At 35.1% G+C, this 20,233-nt stretch overlaps 1 protein-coding gene across 1 annotated transcript in view; it reads left to right on the top strand.

Annotated features, from left to right (window-relative positions):
• The window catches only part of LOC142341321 (solute carrier family 23 member 1-like), a 66,172-nt gene that overhangs the window by 23,711 nt on the left and 22,228 nt on the right, over positions 1–20,233 (top strand). The window contains exons 3-6 of the mRNA XM_075392246.1: positions 2,261–2,421; positions 5,246–5,358; positions 5,760–5,763; positions 7,197–7,309. Of these exons, the coding sequence (XP_075248361.1) occupies positions 2,261–2,421; positions 5,246–5,358; positions 5,760–5,763; positions 7,197–7,309 (391 nt within the window). The remainder of the gene's footprint in view (positions 1–2,260; positions 2,422–5,245; positions 5,359–5,759; positions 5,764–7,196; positions 7,310–20,233) is intronic.

Below are 20,233 nucleotides of genomic sequence, written 5' to 3'. Positions count from 1 at the left end.
TAGCACTAAATGATTGAATAAAAATGAATACTACTCTAAGGTTTATTTAGGTCAAAAGATAAAAGTGTAATAAATCGTTTTGATTAATAGTTACTTGAGAAAATTTTTACAACACAAACGCAGCGAATTGATTTATCAAACTTTTGAATAAGATTATTTTTTTACTTAATAAACTGAATCTTTTTACTTCAATCTTTATTTGACGTATACCGCAAACCATCTAGCCCCATTGTTACAGGAACTCAAAAGCAGATATTTTTGTTTTACTGTTCTATCACAATTGTGCTACAACCAAAAAAATAACTTCAACTGTCTCGTCTCAATGTCAATCTAAATGTTGAATCAACGCTTGATAGCAGGACAAATGCTTATCAAACGTATAGAAAACAGGCTGTTATAATTGTACCGCAAGAATATCAGTTAGATGAGGGGCTACAGTAAATTAAGTGGCTGTGTCTGTATGTCACTTTTGGCGAAAACTTTTTTATCGTGACTTAAGTATCTCTAAATTCTTTTATTTTAAATTTTATTTTGATCTGTCTCAAATCAAAATTTTATATCATTTGCTTGGAGTGTTCATTCAGTTTTTGGGTCTTGCAAAGTTCAAAATCGAGTCAAAAATGCACCTACATACTACCAAACATGCAAAAAATCACTTAGATAATATTCTGTAATGAAACCCATTTTCTTCCGGATAAATTTCTCTGTTCTGATAGGTGTTTTTTGACCTCCTTTGTTTTCTGGCCTGTTGGATAGAAATAGAGTCATATGCCGATCTTTTTCAAGTGTTTGGTTTTCATCTCCTAATGAAAACTTCATTACTTAATATAGATTATTAGTTTTTTTTAAAACTGTGGAATATCACTTTTGATGCTAATGAAGGATTTTTGTTGTCTAATATCACATATCAAATGAAACCGAAGACAATTGAGAAGAAGTCCTTGCGTCAGCAGCATTATATTTTTTTTGCCAATATTGGGTCCCCGACGTTTGTCTGTAATTTTTCGCTGCCTTCCTTCAGCAAACAGTTTGAGACATTTTTTTATATTATGTGCTTTAAAGGTTAATGATTGCCTATAGGATAAAAACCAGATGTTTGAAGTTGGCGACTAAAGGACCTCTGAATACACCTGTTTTATTTCTGCCTAATGTTCTGTGTTAATTTTTGAAATAGTTGTTTAGAGGGTCATGTCTTTTTAATTTTCCCAAAAATGAACTATTTCGGGGATCGAGTAAAATTTTTTCCAGTTAAAATAGATCTTCACAAAGAATTTTTTGAAAGTTTTAATCCTGAAGTAATAGAAGTTTTTGCTTTATATTGGTTATTGTTACAAATATTTAGATTTTTTTGAGACATGGTTTATCAATTTTTTTGTGTTCGGAATTATAAAAAACAAACCTTTAGATATTCTCACCCCTTCTTTTCCTCCAAACTAAACAACTGGTAACAAATTCTTATAATTTCAGGGATTCTATATAATATTTATTTCAAGTCTCAAGGCGAAAGGTTTTGAACGGTAACACAGGAATCAATAGTTAGATTTTTGTGACACATGTGCACTTCTTGAAATGGTGGTTGGAACAGATAATATTGTTTTGGACGCCTTATAAAATTGCTCTTTACTCATACGGCATATCAGTGAGATTAATTTATCTTGGGTTCTAGGATCACTTCGAGTGGTGTATAGCGAATTCATGTTTTCTCACTCTCTGTATGCAATGACTGCAGGAAAATCAGGTGTGAAATTGAGATTCGCAAATCTGATCAATTGATATTATTAATGTCCAGGCTGAGGTCCCGACCGAAAGTCGTTATGTCCAGAACGAAATTACCAGCAAGGAAAGTGGGGATTAATGCTTCAAAAAAAGCTATCTGAAAAAAGAAGAATAACCGAAAGTCTGAACTTCTTTTGCATCTGATACCTTTGTATGCTCTGCGTGCTCAACCCAGGCTGAGGTGTCAGAGGCAAATCGAGTGTGTCCAGGACATCCCATAGGGAAGTTGCCCACATCCACACTTCCGTTTGTCCAGCATTTTCCTGCGTTCCCACTCCCACTTTCCTGCGTTCATGTCCAAAATTTTGAGTAATCTAAACAATTATTTCGTGCGCTCAGAAATCAATTTTTTCTGTTCATATCCATATTTTAAATAAAATGGTTTTGCGGAAATTTGCATATTTGCATTTCTGGAATTCTTGAATATCGCCCCCGTAGCAAATAAGTATTCCCTCATGAGTACCACATATTTTTATGTTTATAGCACTACTTGACGATGTTTGGCTCCACTCTGGCTCTTCCATTTGCACTCTCAAAAGACCTCTGTATTGATCAAAGTGACTTCCTGCCCATTGCACAGCTACTGGGCACTATATTGTTCGTGTCAGGGATTGCAACCTTCCTGCAGTGCACATTCGGTGTCAGGTTCGATTACTTTTGCTATTATCATTTCAGTATGGTCGTCTGAAATTAAAATGACCATACTGGATCATTTAAATAGGGATTGTGTCGATTGAAGGTTCAAAATTGCCCTCACGTGTCTATTAGTTAGTTAAACTGTTAGTTTTTTATTCACTTGTACGTCTCATGCTGTCAGGTGGCATTCCAGTTACTTAAAAAACAGAGGATCAGAAAATTCGCCGTTATTTTTGATTATTAATTGTCAGAGCTTGACAAACAAGTTTGAAGAGTTTTAAAACTTTTTGCGAACAGAGCCCATCAATACGTTTGTCGCTGAAACTGAAATCTGGTTGAAAACTGATTTCAATATTGAAAACAATTTTCTTTTTCAACAGCAACGCATAATTTTCTTAGGAAATGTAGATCAGAGAGAACAGGGGCTTCAAAGTGTGGAGGAGTAGGAATTTGTGTTCAAAAAATACCGCCAGTCAGTATTATATCAAGCATTGAAACGGCTGATGACAATTTTTTTGAATCAATTTGGGTTGAAATAAGCGACCCTCGAATCCATTTTGGTTGAAATAAGTGAACGAAAAATTAATTTTTAACGTTTCCCATTGCTCAAACTAACGTCCTGTGGACTATTTTCTTGATCAAATATTTACAGACTATCGGGGAAATATAGTATCACAACGTTATGTTGCTGGGAGATTACAACTTGAATTATCTGAACAAGACAGAATATATAAAAGAGACGTTTCTGCACCAAATTCAAGATTAGAAATATTTAACATCGGTGATGCAACCAAATGTATTGATAAAATATTTATACCTATTGATTACTGTTTCATTTCGAAAGATCACATAATTGCCTATAATGTCAAATCAACCCCTTTTAACCATTTTCTTGTTATCTTTGAATCCAACCTCTCATTGAAATCTGAGAGTGATAACATCATAACGACCGGAAGTTTTCGATTTTTATTACGTTCTAAATTTTGTCAATTTTTTTGAGAAGCTCCTTTTGACTCATATGACGGATTTCATTGATAGACATAAAACTTTAAATAAGAGCTATTCGGATTTCAGAAAAAAATGTCAGCAACTGATGCAGTTTTACAACTGGTTTAAATCGTTTCGTCTTATTTAGATCAAGGCAAATAAACTGCTGCGTTTTTTAGATCTCGCAAAAGCCTTTAATTCCATTTGGCATGAAATTTTTCTTTAAAAAAATTGAATTGCATGGTTTTCCCCAGGAAGCCAAAGAATTGTTGTTTTCATTTTTTGCCAACCAGTTACAAAGTAAAAATTGATGGTATGTTCTCTGATTCCAAATTGTGAATCACAGAGTGCCACAGGAAACAGTTTGATGATCACTCATTTTTCTTTTATATGTGAACAATTTTTCATCTATTATGCACACAATGAAGAAAGTAATTCGATTCGCAGATGTTACAAGTATTGTCTGTTGTGGAAAGGAAACTAGCTTAAATGGGGAAAGTCAGGGAAATTTTACAAAAGAAACAGAAGAATATGTTGAGATGAACAGACTAACTTTGAATACAAACTAAACCGAATTCTTCTTCTTCTTGCGCAATATTTTTTAATTTGGAACTATTTTCTATAAAAAATCAGTTCTCACAACACAAAAATGTTGCAGATACTTTTGTATTCAAATTGACAGGAACCTTACTTTCGATGAGCAGCTGAGTGAAACTTTAAAAATATGGCTCATGGTATATGATCAACATACATAACAAGACATCATATTCCCCTGTTGTGACACTAATTGCCGCTGATAGTAGGCTTTCTGTCAGTCAAATCTTTTAATGTTTAAAACTAATATAACTTTTCTTGTTCCAGTGAATGGAACTATATGTCCATTTTCTGTCCACGCTTGAGTTTAATTGACTAAAACTTTGTCGATGTTAATGTTTTGTATTCCGTATCAATTAACTGAGTTGTTTACGCAAAAAGTGTGACAAAGCGAGAGATATGCTTATACAGACAATGATCGTACCAGTTGAGCTTATAATAGCAAAAGCGTCGCTAATCAGATTTCATTATGATATAGCCAGACCAGAAAATTCTGAAAACTTTCACGGGTATCTGAGTCTTCCTCAAACACTCAATTCAACAAAACAATTCAAAATTAGACAGAATGTCAAAACCAACTTTGGAATTAATTCGATTGTTCGTCAATGCGTAAAAAAATGGAAAAAGTTATCACAGTGGCTTTGATTGGTTTTTAGAAAATGCTGAATGATTTCTTGCTCTCACAACATGAAACAATTCTTTTGAATATTAACGTAGGAGCTTTTAATAGTTATTTTTGTAAGAAGAATACAATTGGAAAAAATATTATAATGTAATTCTTTACGAAATATGATTGATGCTTATTATTTTGCTTGAACGATTTGAAGTATTCTGAGTTTTAATTATATTTAACCATAAGGATATAATTTTAATTTACTTGTTGCGAAAAAAATTGATTCTATCATGATTTAAATTGAATTGATCTCTCCGATTAAAAAGAATGTTAAAAAAGACGTTTAACCAAGGAAATTAATTAAACATGTCCATTAGAAAATTATCTCAATGAAGTTTCAGCCAAGACTGAACATAGAAACTTGAATAAAAAGAGATATCAATCATTCCGCCTCAAGCACTCCCCCCTCCCCCTCCCGCAAAATGACGCAACTTTTGGACGCAATCCCATTAAGGGGTAAACTAAGTGTGATTTGAGATCAAAGGGGTTAGCGGTGTAAGAGTTGGCGGCTATTAGGGGTATTTGATTGAGAGAGGGGGCATTTAATTTTGCGGATATGAATGATATGTATGATTGCAGGTTGCCTATTGTGCAAGGGGGTACATTTTCATTTCTGCCTCCCACTATCGCCCTCCTGAGCCAAGACCACATTTCATGCGCAGCTGCTGCTTCTGCACTCGATCTGCAACCAGGTAAGCAGCGCATATTGACAGATTCTGTTTTGATTTATGGTGGTGACCGTTTGTGCTTATCAAGCTCATATCGCATCTTGGGCCGATTTAAATGGGCGATGGAATCGCGGATCTAAAAAAATCCCTAAAGCATGTCTCGAAAGCAACGTTTCGATGCGACTTGGCATCGGGCTTAGTATGGCTTATTTTCACATATTTTTATCTTTTCATTTAGTAGGCGATAAAGTTTTTTAATCTATTCTGGGCCTCTGTCAAAGATATGAGGTCAAAGATATGAGGGGTTTTCAGCCAATTCTGTTTGAAATTTTATGTGCTGTAACATTTCGACATAGCACATTTTAAAATCGGTCATAAATTGTCAAAAATTTGTGGGAGCAGATCGTTTTTATCGGTATTCTCAGGAAGGTACCATTTTTGATAGCTTTTTACCCTTCTCGAGCACCTTAATGGCCGTTTTGACAATAAGGAAAAGTTAAGAGTTGACCGTCTTTAACCATAATGTTTTTAGAAGCTGGACTTTTAAAGCCATTTCTATGCTATGGCTGCAATTTTTCAGCGTTTTATTTAAATGATGACCAAACATCTTGAAGAAGAGCCACTGCTCAAATATATGGATGGAGAATAGCCAAAAATTTGTGTACAACTCATAATTTCGTCAACTCAAGAGAAGCTCAACATATATGAGCAGAATTGTTATCCGGATTGTTTTGCTCTTTTTTCCAGTTTTTGGGCCAAACAATTTTTATGCATAATATCACAGGTCCCTGTCAATAGCGGTTGATTATTGTGTTCGGAAAATCATCCGAGGAACCATAGTAAGAAACTACCCGTAAAAACCGAAAGGGTTTTAGGAATGAGACCCATTACGAGCCAACGGTCATAACAAAATAAATATCATTGCCTTTATGCTAATCGTTGCAAATTTTCGATAAAGGCATTTTAAAGTATAAGACAAACAAGGAGGCTCGGTAATGTGCGTTCGCACATGATGTTCCGACCCCGCCCATCCACGTTTTGATTTATTAGTCTACCAAGAAAAACAAAAAGTTCAAAAAATCATATATCACATATCTTTCAACAAACAATTAAGTGAAAAAAAATGCTGGATTAGAGAGCCGATGAGACTAGCCATCAATGAGAGTACTGGACCAGACACACATACAAAATAAAAACAAACATTAATTACGACCAAAACTCGATGACTATATTTAAAAAAAAGAAAATAACAAAAAGAAAAAGGAGTCCGATAAATTCCGGTCTGAAGAAATCAACCTGAACTTCATAAGATGCCCATTGTAAAGGAATTAAGACCTCTCAAAAATGCGACATGGTGACCGGCCTACAAAGAAGATCAAAAAAGACAAAGTTCAAAAGTACGTTTATCTTTTTGAAAACAACCTATTTCAAATTGATGGAAACCACTTCGTATCAACTCGGCTCATAGGGAAGGCTGATTTATACGTAATAGGAAGCAATTGAGACTTTTCGTTATTCGTAAATTGAATTGATCTCTCCGATTAAAAAGAATGTTAAAAAAGACGTTTAACCAAGGAAATTAATTAAACATGTCCATTAGAAAATTATCTCAATGAAGTTTCAGCCAAGACTGAACATAGAAACTTGAATAAAAAGAGATATCAATCATTCCGCCTCAAGCACTCCCCCCTCCCCCTCCCGCAAAATGACGCAACTTTTGGACGCAATCCCATTAAGGGGTAAACTAAGTGTGATTTGAGATCAAAGGGGTTAGCGGTGTAAGAGTTGGCGGCTATTAGGGGTATTTGATTGAGAGAGGGGGCATTTAATTTTGCGGATATGAATGATATGTATGATTGCAGGTTGCCTATTGTGCAAGGGGGTACATTTTCATTTCTGCCTCCCACTATCGCCCTCCTGAGCCAAGACCACATTTCATGCGCAGCTGCTGCTTCTGCACTCGATCTGCAACCAGGTAAGCAGCGCATATTGACAGATTCTGTTTTGATTTATGGTGGTGACCGTTTGTGCTTATCAAGCTCATATCGCATCTTGGGCCGATTTAAATGGGCGATGGAATCGCGGATCTAAAAAAATCCCTAAAGCATGTCTCGAAAGCAACGTTTCGATGCGACTTGGCATCGGGCTTAGTATGGCTTATTTTCACATATTTTTATCTTTTCATTTAGTAGGCGATAAAGTTTTTTAATCTATTCTGGGCCTCTGTCAAAGATATGAGGTCAAAGATATGAGGGGTTTTCAGCCAATTCTGTTTGAAATTTTATGTGCTGTAACATTTCGACATAGCACATTTTAAAATCGGTCATAAATTGTCAAAAATTTGTGGGAGCAGATCGTTTTTATCGGTATTCTCAGGAAGGTACCATTTTTGATAGCTTTTTACCCTTCTCGAGCACCTTAATGGCCGTTTTGACAATAAGGAAAAGTTAAGAGTTGACCGTCTTTAACCATAATGTTTTTAGAAGCTGGACTTTTAAAGCCATTTCTATGCTATGGCTGCAATTTTTCAGCGTTTTATTTAAATGATGACCAAACATCTTGAAGAAGAGCCACTGCTCAAATATATGGATGGAGAATAGCCAAAAATTTGTGTACAACTCATAATTTCGTCAACTCAAGAGAAGCTCAACATATATGAGCAGAATTGTTATCCGGATTGTTTTGCTCTTTTTTCCAGTTTTTGGGCCAAACAATTTTTATGCATAATATCACAGGTCCCTGTCAATAGCGGTTGATTATTGTGTTCGGAAAATCATCCGAGGAACCATAGTAAGAAACTACCCGTAAAAACCGAAAGGGTTTTAGGAATGAGACCCATTACGAGCCAACGGTCATAACAAAATAAATATCATTGCCTTTATGCTAATCGTTGGAAATTTTCGATAAAGGCATTTTAAAGTATAAGACAAACAAGGAGGCTCGGTAATGTGCGTTCGCACATGATGTTCCGACCCCGCCCATCCACGTTTTGATTTATTAGTCTACCAAGAAAAACAAAAAGTTCAAAAAATCATATATCACATATCTTTCAACAAACAATTAAGCGAAAAAAAATGCTGGATTAGAGAGCCGATGAGACTAGCCATCAATGAGAGTACTGGACCAGACACACATACAAAATAAAAACAAACATTAATTACGACCAAAACTCGATGACTATATTTAAAAAAAGAAAATAACAAAAAGAAAAAGGAGTCCGATAAATTCCGGTCTGAAGAAATCAACCTGAACTTCATAAGATGCCCATTGTAAAGGAATTAAGACCTCTCAAAAATGCGACATGGTGACCGGCCTACAAAGAAGATCAAAAAGGACAAAGTTCAAAAGTACGTTTATCTTTTTGAAAACAACCTATTTCAAATTGATGGAAACCACTTCGTATCAACTCGGCTCATAGGGAAGGCTGATTTATAAGTAATAGGAAGCAATTGAGACTTTTCGTTATTCGTATTATGTCAGACGACTGCAAAACTAACAGCAAAAGCGAAACAAAAAACAACTGTATTTAACAAGAACGCGTTGCAGCGACCGTTGAAACCACAAGCTATTCATGGAGCATACTAAACATCGTGACGTTTGCATTTTTCCAACGCCAATTGGGCCAACCCATTATTGTGATAAAGTGGAAAGGAAACAAAAAACTCTGAACGAGCTAACATCCAAAAATCACGCTTTTCTTTTGAAAATGCGTAGTACCAAAGCCAAGAAACTATTAATTTTCAAAAAAACTATTAAAAAAATTGGATCTTGTTTTACTGGATAGAGGATGCAACCTGTCGTTACGGAGACCAAGCTGAAAAATTAAAAGAAAAAATATAAAATTGAAAAAGCTCAAAAACCCACTGATTTTTTTAAAGATATATTTTCAAAAGTAAAAACAAACAATAAGCTTTCAACTAAAAACAAAAACAAAAAAGTTTGCAACATGAGCAATCCAATTGTGCTTGTTAAAAATGAGATTATATCTTGGGGGACAAAAACAGCAAATACGGAGAGAACTCAAAATTCCACAAACAATTTATCGAAGCTGCATCGTTGAAGCCATTATACATAAAATATATTCAAAACCATTAAAAACTTTAAACTGACGAAAACGAATAAATGAATTGTTTTAATGCTTTTTGATTTTAACTTTGTCTTTCAAGAAGTTAAGCATCGTTGTGGAAAAGACAGCAAATTGAACCACAAATATTGACCATTTTCAAAAATTCACGAAATTTTTATGAAAAAACAATTCCAAGCTCTATATACATCTGTCAAACCACAACTAGCAGCAAAAATATTGTTTAGGGCAACAGAAAATTATTGAGCTCTGTCATTAATAAGACTTAGTTTCTTGTTGACGACAAAAAGAACAAAAAATGGGAATAACAATTATTTTAAGAAAAAACTAATTGAAAGTCTTTAAAACTGTTATTTTTGAAAAAATTAGAAGATAATTTCAATTAATCAATCGCGGAAGCAATCAAGGCCTTTGATTGACATAAATATGCCAAGAAGAACAACATTTAAAGCAAAAACAAAAAAAAATTAGTAAATTTTGGGAGAGCACGGATGCGGAGCCGTTAAAATTGTAGTCTGTGCACTGAAGTCTTCACAGAAATTCGTATGCACTTTCTTTCAATACCTTTTGGAACTGTCTTTAATGTGATAAAGAGAACAAACAACAATCTCAAAAACAGGAAAATATGCAAAAATTGGAAAGAATGAAAATATTTGCTTAAAAAAATAATTTGAAAGTCTCTTAAGATTTAGTTCTAGTCTGAAATCAGTAAATCGAAACTCTTAAATATCTATAGAAGCAATTAGGGCCAACGATTGACAGAAATATGCTGTATAGAAAACCAAAAGGGTCACAATTACAGACAAAGACAAAAATACAATAACTTTCGTGGGAGAACGACTTCGCAGTCTTTAAAACTCTCAGCTATTCAAGGAAGTCATTAAAATTTTACTTTGCGCATTTTTTTTGAAAACCAATTTGAGCTACATTTAATATGATTAGTTCAAAAGAAAGTAAATAAGCACCTCAAAAACAGGAAAATATGCCAAAATGCACATAACTTTTATGAAATTTCGTAGTAACCAAAAAAAAACAAAAAACATTCTTTGAATAAAACATATCTATAAAGAGTAGTTGTTCCTTCACTTGGAACAATTTTTGCTTTGTATAATCTGACACTAATCTACATGGGGACAAAAAAATATTAAAAAATGACAAATTTCAAAACTTCACTAACATTCTCATAAAACAAATATATTCAAAATCATAAGAGGCATTAGATAACAACTGAAGGCATTGTATAACCTGAACTGCAGCTCTCTAAGAACCCATTTGAATCTTTTATTAATAAAACGTAGTCATAAGGCTGCAAAAAGAATGAAAAATGAATCCAAAACAAAAAAAACCAATTAAACTTTACAAAAACACATCGTCAAAGCCATAAAAACTATGTTTTCATGTTAAAATCAGGATCTTTTATTGATTGGGTAGTGATTTGAAACAATTTTTGTCAGTAATCAACATAAAAAAAACAAAACTGCAAATAATTTTTGAAAAAGACCGCAACCTAATATAATCCGAATAATTATCGATTGTAAGAATCCATGATGAGCTCCAACCTCATCCATGATGAGTTCAAAAGAGTTTATTGTTCCACGTGTTTGAAGAATAGATACGTTAGCAAAGAAGTATTTCAATAAGTCACAAATATTGGTTCTGGCCACAAGCATTTTGTATAATTACTAGGTATGTTTTTTGAAAAACCGGTAAAAATTGAATTCCAGAAATTTCCTATAGAAAGCGAATGTACAACTATCTTCGAAGTAGGAAACAAATGCATATTTAAAGCATTTTTTCATTTAAAAAAGTCTCAAATTCAAAAATTTTAGCAAAATTATTAACCAAAACACTCGGATAAAACAAATGGGCGAGTGTTCTCTATCATTATCCGTAACACCAATAATGTTGTTTTTAAAAATATTTACATGTGTTAGCAAAATTGACGCAAATTTTGTCAAAAATTACGGAAAATGTGAATGAAAACAACGGAATTCACTCTAATTTTCTCGAAAATTTAGATATCGATAACTCCCTGTAAAAAACGAGTATCCAAAAAAAAACTTTTTAATTCCATATTCTAAGCTGGACGTGCTTTCTAATGATACCAGTCTCAACTTTCTACGATGAATATATCGATCGGCCAAAATTTTCAGAACAAAAAAAAACCAGTTGAGTATATAGTTCCTCCCCCACAAGTGGGTCGGAAGAATTATAATGTTTCACTAAAGTATAATTTACAATAAAATATTGTATAAAAAGTAAAATCCAAAAGGTATAATTCCTCCTTTGTCGCCATATCCGACACTGTTAAGGCCCGTGTTAGAGGTTTTTAGATACGTTTCGAGGAATTGAAGAGGTAAAATCTGATGGTAGGTGCACTGCGGGCCAAAAATGATTATCTGGGTCAGAAAAAAGTAAGGACATGCGATACAAAATTAACATCACATTTTTCATCTTTAGAAGTTTTTACATGAAAGACATGATCTTGATTGTTTGCCTGGTTTGTTCCAGCTTCTTAACGCACACCAGCAAAACTCTTATAGGAAATGAAAAGCTTTGGCATAATATTGGGTAGCATTAACACAGTAACTTTAACAGTTTGTGCCAGAGCTGGTTTGGCTATGACCCCTATAGAATAACTGCCCGAATTATAGTGTTTTAGAAAGAGTACAATTGCGGGGTTAGAAAACGGGTTGTGTTAGTTTTGATTTCGAAAATTAGCTTTCCGTGTGATCTGATCTTAATTTTTTATTTTTTCCTTAACCAAACAAACACCGTTTTCACTGTAAACTTCCTTTGCGGTGTCGCTATCTCCTATTTGGACGAGAACGCGACTGGTAGTTCTTTTCCCCCTCCGTTCACTTGTGAATTTTGTCGAAGTAAAAGACTCGATAGAATTTGAAGCAGTCAAGGAACAAAGGGTTTCATTTTTTGAGTTTCAAGGCGGCAAAGTGCGCTTCCTTCTTTTTGGCCACTTTTTTTTACGTAGTTGAAACCGAACGTGAACATTGTGTGAAGCATGAATTGAGGGTTGACGCACAATATCTTCTCTGATTGCTTGCTTATCTTATGAGTAAGCTTTGTTTGATAAAAGTGTGCGCGCTACTGAACAAATTTTTTGGATTCTCCTTGCACTCGTTTAGCAAACGAAGAACGAAAAATCGTATATGGTGGCCGATTTTGACGGAGAAAATGTTCTGTAATTCATGAATAGTCGTTTTTAGTAGCGCCATCTAACGATTGATAGAACTAAATGACGCCGTTTCCTAAACGCAAGTAGACGGAATTATCGTGTACTTCTATCAATGTTAACCTTCTGGACGGCACAAAATACTTGCCGAGTGACATCGGTATTGAATGCTTTTCAAGACAAATTTGAAGCCAACTCCAAAGTTCGAAGGTTATGTCGTACGGTGATAGATACCTTTCTTGTATCTACACTCGTACTTTAGTCTATGTTTGTTTGAATACTCCATTTGAAGGGCGAATGCCTATTTAGTTCATTTTGTTGCTAACTTCTTACTAACTTCCTCCCACTTTGCAAGTAATGTCTGTTCATGCTGTCTAATGATTTCATACTGTAAACAAATCTAATTTTACTTCCCGGATGTTTGATCAAATGTTGAACAAATCCTTTTCTTCATTTTATTTAATTTTAGTTGTCACTCTTCTCATTTCAGCGCTATCGCTCAGTTGAATTAAATCTTTGTCAAACGCTTCTCAATTGAACTAACTAAATAGAAATCAACCATTCGCGACGCGATTGCCTAATCGCCAAGTAATCGACAAAAGATAGATAACACATTCGCCATTCGCGACACAATTGCCACTTTCTAGTTGGATAATACCAATCGCGATACAATTGACCCAACTCACATTGATTGAGCATAACATGGCGCAGTCAGCAGCGGACTCAAAGAAAACTCCACTACACATAGAAGCCTTTTGGGAGAAACCCACAGCAACACCCACTCTAACGTGGGACAAATGGACACAAAATTGGAAACTTGCTCTTCTCGCCAAGGAAGGAATACAACTTGACACTCTCTTAGATGATCCTCCTGCATCAGTAAACTATATAACAAGCTACCAACAATTGTACCAACAAGTATACGATTCAAACTATGAAAGTGACTCAGACGACTACGTGGCAGCTATATCTTCAGATTCAGTTCATCAACTGGAACCACTGAATGTGGCAGTACAGATTGGAGAAATACAAACATCGGCAATGATCGACTCTGGTAGTGCTGTGAGTATTATAACAAAAAGTCTAGCAAACAGAATCCTACAATCAACTAAATCTGCAAGATGGACAGATTCGTCAGAAAAAAGGAACCTAAAAACGTTCTCCAACGAACCAATCAAAATCATCGGGCATTTGGAAACTGCAGTGACCTACAACCATTGGAAAAATGTATCAGCAATGTTGACAGTGGTAGATGACGGCCACAAAAACATAATTGGAAGAGATCTGTTTGGCCCACTGAGGATTGCAGTTGTCCAACAACAACCAGAAACTGGTAAATGTGTTAATAACATCACTAATTCTGCATGTAAAATTAAAGAGACAGTTGCGACGCGATTTCCACATTTAGTATCAAGAATTGGTCTATCTAAAACACATGTATCAAAATCAAAGTTTCATCAAAAGTTTACAGCAAAGCATCAAAAAGGCCGACGTGTTCCGATAAATCTCCAACCGCGAGTTACAGATGAATTAGAAAGACTACAGACAGAAGGCCATATTGAAAAATTATCTAGTTGTTCGGATGAAAACTTCATATCCCCAATCGTAATAACCGTAAAGAAAGACCAGTCAATAAAGCTAGCACTAGATTCAAAAGTTCTAAATAAAGCAATACACAAAAACAAATATCAAATGCCAAATATTGAAATGTTAATTGATACCATCTCACAACACTTAACAAGTACACACAACAGTCAACAAGCCTATTTCACCACATTAGACCTTAAATACGCATATAGTCAATTAAAATTACATCACGAAACAGCAAAACATTGTAATTTTAATATAATATGTGGTGAATCTACTGGTACATATAGATTCAAAACAGGTTTCTATGGTCTCACAGACATGCCGGCGGAATTTCAAAAAGCCATGGACTATACTCTAGTTGGTTTGCAAAACACATACTGTTTCTTGGATGATATAATAATCGTTAGTACAGGCACTGAAGCAGACCATTTAGCTTTAGTTTTCAAATGTCTTCAAAAGCTAGATGACGATAATTTGAGAATTAATTTACAAAAATGTCACTTTGCAAAACCAGAAATAGAATGGCTCGGTTACAAATTTACACAAACAGGTATATCACCATTAGAAAGCAAAACGGCTGCAATTCTCACAATACCACCACCAACAACATTAAAACGTCTTAGATCATTTCTAGGATCAGTCCACTATATCGGTAAATTTATACCACACCTAGCACAATTATGTCACCCTCTTAGACCACTACTAAAGAAATCAGTAAAATTCGTCTGGACAGATGAACACACAAAACACTTTAATCTAATTAAAGAAAAAATAGCAAATAGTACTGAAAATAGTCATTACAATCCCAAATTAGACATTCGAGTAAAATGTGACGCTTCACGCTCAGGATTGGGGGCAGCTTTAGAACAAAATACACCAGAGGGTTGGAAACCAATTGCATTCGCGTCACGATTTCTCAATACAACAGAAGAACGCTACAGTGTCAACGAATTGGAACTACTGGGGATAGTGTGGTCAATTGACTATTTTAAATATTATCTATACGGAAAAAATTTCACGGTAGTAACAGACCACAGAGCTCTATTATCAATACTCAAAGAACATCGCTCTAATAAATCATATAACAGCCGTTTGTCTCGCTGGATAGATAGACTGTTACCATACAATTTCACAATCGAACATATGCCAGGTGCAAAAATGGGACTTGTTGATTACATTTCCAGAAACCCCTTCGCTAGAGCTAAAAAGATATCTACTTATGACGAACATTTTGTTGTAGCAACAATTTCTAAAATTCGTGATTCAATGAAACATCTTATAGCGAATAAAGAAACAACAACTAAAAAATTTCAGACTCTATTAAAGTCAAATATGCCACCACAACAAATAAAACCTCCATTCGCACCGCGATTAACCACACAGTTAAACATTAATTCGACAAAATTTCAATTACCATTTGCACCGCAATTAACAACTTCACAGTTGAAACCTTCATTCGCATCGCAATTAACACTTAGAAATTCAAATGTTAATACTCATTTTGATCATCCATTTGCGTCGCAAATGCCACTCAAAACCAGCAAATTACAATTCGTACCAAATCAGCATAAAGTCAATAATTCACATTCCATTAGCAAATTCGTTGCAAAAGAGGTGCAAATGTCAGACAGTAAAGAATGTGAACAATCTGAACAATTAGTCCCAATTCAACCCATTAATGGCAATAAAGCAACTAATCCACCAAATAACACCAAATTAAGCGCGAAAATACCCAAATTCGAGTATAAATACTACACACCCAAAAACAAATCGCTTTTTGCCCAAATTCAGCGTTCAAACAATTACTTCGTAAATAAAGAAAATAAACCTTTCAAATCACAAAATACTATAAACAGCCTCAGAATTATGTCAAAATCAAAAGCAGTCCGTTCAAAATCAACACCAGCAAAAGCACGAGTCACCTTTTCTGATACAACTCCATCGACCCCAGAATCAAACAATACAAGCCGTACTGAAACTCCGACAGGTAGCATGATCGATGAAACAGATGACCTGATGTTTAACGAAACACTTCAGAAAGTGTTCAGCAAAAAATTCCTCGCAATATTAACGGGGAAGGATGCAATCTTAAAAGAGGTACGAGATTGTGTATTACGAGACGACGCCGAAAGACTGCAGGAAATTAGTCCGTATCTCCATTCATATTGGAGAGACTTGAGTGTAAAAAACGGATGCGTCTGTCTAGACGAAAGAATAGCAATCCCCAAAGCTATAAAGGATGCTGTACTCGAGGACATACACTCTACTCATCCGGGCAGTTTTGCAATGTTATCGTTGGCTCAGAATATCTGGTGGCCTTATATCCACAGGGATATATTGGCAAAAGCTAGTGAATGCAAGGCATGCACTGAAATAGGTAAGAATCTTAAACCGGTGATTTCGCACCGCAAATGGACACCTTTACCTAAGTGCAGTGAACCGAATGAGGAAATACAACTAGATTTTGGTGGACCAATTTTAAATGAGAAAGGCATAGAACAATATTTTATTACAAGTATAGACAGATACTCTAAATACCCTACGGCAGAAATAGTAAACAACGCATCAGACCCAAATGTAGTTAAATTCTTAAATAATTATATATATCAACACGGAGTACCCAGAACTATTAGATTAGATCAGGCTAAGTGTTTTACAGGAAAAAATTTTGAGACATTTTGTACTGAAAATAATATTACACCTATATATGCACCAGCAAATGACCATAGAGCAGTCGGATTAGTAGAACGTATTATTCAAACAATTAAACGACAATTATCTTGCATGAAATCACAATTAAATAAAAAATTTCATTTAGAAAATTCATTGAAAGCAATAATACAACGATTAAGAATATCAAAACAAAAAACATTAAATATTACACCATTTGAGGCACATTTTGGCAGAAAATGTAATACAGCAATATCAAATATCACTACTAAACCTAATAATAAAAATTTGAACTATAATGCCATAATTAATTATTATTTAGACGAGGACACAATCCCAGGTCGTTCGTACCTAACGGAGGAACAATGGGCCGACACTGCGTTATGCTCCGACACAGAAATAGAAAAGGTCATTTGCGCTGCAAGTTCCCGCGCACGATTGGAACAAGAAAAACGCAAGGACGGAGAAACAAGATTCCTTAAACCCGAAGCCATTTGCCGCGAGATACCATGCTCCGAAAGAAGTATTCAAGTTAAATTGGCCAGAAAGCGTCACGAAACCCAACGACAGAAAAAGAATTTAGACGGTCTCTATGAAGTACTAGCGCCAGGGAGCACCGTCTGCAAAATAAGTCCGACAACGAGCGTTATAAAGGAGCCATATAAACAGGAAGTTAGAGTCAGGAACTCTGACATCGCGAAATTCGGGACACGAGCCGAACGCGAAACAAAATTAATAGAATATATAGATCGCCGCCCGCAGAAAATAACAGAAAAAACATTAGAGCAGAAAATTCAACTTCACAAAAAAGACCTAATTCGGAAAAACACCGGGGACAAGAAAATTAAGAGGAATAAACGACAAGCCGACGATGTAAGTATAGTTTCTTCTGGACGTTCATGTATCTCAACAACAAGCAACATCGCACGATCACTAAAGATGCGTATTCCGAAAAGGAATCCAAAATACGACACAGCTTTTCAAAACAGACCTGATTTAGTACAAGTACTCAACATAAGTCCAATTGCGCCGCAAATGGATGATTCGACTGTAGCAGGACCATCTACAACACAAACAACATCACCGACACCTATACACCCAACACCAATTTTGAAGAAAACTTCAAAACGTAATTTAACCATAAGCGACACATCGGATTCTGATACTTCATCTGTCAGAAGAAGTAAACGAACGTTAAAGAAAAAGAAGACCCAGACAATAGTTGAAAAGGTTCGCAATACCGAAGGATATGTCGACGATCAAGACATCGAAACTGTAGGAGATTCATATCAGAGTATTGATGACCGACAAGAACAGCCGAGAGAGATGACTGTATTACAAGCGGAAACGGCTGAGCAAAGTGACAGTGAATAAAAACTTTATTAAAACAAACTTTCTCTCTCAAACTTATATTTTAATTATTATTTAATATTTTACTACTTACTAACCGGTGAATATTTACTAATTTTCTGATTTTAATTAATAATTTATTTTCTTTCCAAGAGGGGAGAAATGTCGTACGGTGATAGATACCTTTCTTGTATCTACACTCGTACTTTAGTCTATGTTTGTTTGAATACTCCATTTGAAGGGCGAATGCCTATTTAGTTCATTTTGTTGCTAACTTCTTACTAACTTCCTCCCACTTTGCAAGTAATGTCTGTTCATGCTGTCTAATGATTTCATACTGTAAACAAATCTAATTTTACTTCCCGGATGTTTGATCAAATGTTGAACAAATCCTTTTCTTCATTTTATTTAATTTTAGTTGTCACTCTTCTCATTTCAGCGCTATCGCTCAGTTGAATTAAATCTTTGTCAAACGCTTCTCAATTGAACTAACTAAATAGAAATCAACCATTCGCGACGCGATTGCCTAATCGCCAAGTAATCGACAAAAGATAGATAACACATTCGCCATTCGCGACACAATTGCCACTTTCTAGTTGGATAATACCAATCGCGATACAATTGACCCAACTCACATTGATTGAGCATAACAGGTTATATCAGCTTGAATATCGCTAGTACCATTACAAGGCTCCGGTAGATCGAAGATTATATAAACCTGAAAACAACTGGTACCATTGAAAGCCTTTAGTAGAAGAAGTTTTGCTGCACGAGCTGCGTCAGCTATCAATTTACTTCACAACAACAAACTGCTGGCATAAGGTTTCAGGCTTGAACTCAGAGCGCCGGGTTAGAAGAGAGCAGTTGTCACAATTTATCGTACCAGAAACGGGTGGCTAAACAACATGGATCTCTCTAGTTTCTCTTCAGAATATCAGGTGTCCTGTTGATACCGTTTCTTTACTTAAATAATTGACCAAACGTCATCGCAAAGAAGGCCATGACCAATACACAGACCTAAAATCTAAAAAATGGTTTACATTTTTCTACTAAGGTTCTGAAATTTTCACAAAGATTGAAGACTTTGAGACCAAAAATAAATCTTGAAATAGTCAACAATATACCAACCCGACTTGAAGTATTTTAGAGAGAGTAAAATTGTGTCCGTTGTTTAATGATGGGTTGTATTGATTTCGATCTTCATAATAGCTTTTTATATGATATAATCATACTTCTTAAGTAATGCTCCAACCAAGAAACGAACGAAATTACTTTAGTAAGATTTAAATTGAGCAATGTGACAAAAACAATAAAATAGTCAGTGAAACAGCTTGACTCAACTCCGAGTCACAATTGGTCCGACACAGATATGAGTATCGCTTTCCTTAGTAATGTGGGTTTTATTCACCTATGTAATCAGTTCACAAACGCCAGAAAAATTTTGCCCTCAAATGCATTAAAACAGCAAAGTAACTGTTTTAATATAACTGAGATACACTAAGGTTTAAAACATGAATATGTAATCATGAAAAAACAGTAATCAAACGTTGACCCCATAGTCGTCTAAGGAATGGGTGGTTACACTAACAGTTTTTCAAGTAAAATCAGCGGTCACGAGCGGTCAATAAGTGTGTTGAAAACACATCCCAACAATCATAGTCGGAAAATACCGGTCAAAAGCAACATTTTTCGTCTGTAAACCATTTAGGAGCCAGGGGTACTTCCAATTTAATGGAAATTGTTCGGGCGCTAATGTTAGGTGTTTTCCGAAAAAAGCATTGTAAAGTGTAAGACCAATTATAATGTTTTACTATAGGGTAATTTACTATAATCTATTGCATAATAGTATGATCCAAAAAGTATAATTGCTCGTTTGTTGCCATATCCCACACGCTAAGCCCCGTTTTACATGTTTTCAGATACGTATGAGGAATTGAAGAGATAAAATCGTATGATAGGTCACTGGCTTGTAAGGACGATTATCCAGTTAAAAACTATTGACTTTGAGTGTTTGT

Source organism: Convolutriloba macropyga, chromosome 6, assembly GCF_964194025.1.
Source record: "Convolutriloba macropyga chromosome 6, txConMacr16.3, whole genome shotgun sequence".
Taxonomy (NCBI): domain Eukaryota; kingdom Metazoa; phylum Xenacoelomorpha; order Acoela; family Convolutidae; genus Convolutriloba; species Convolutriloba macropyga.
The sequence above is the reverse complement of the archived record's forward strand: the minus strand, read 5'-3'. Positions and strand labels throughout refer to the sequence as shown.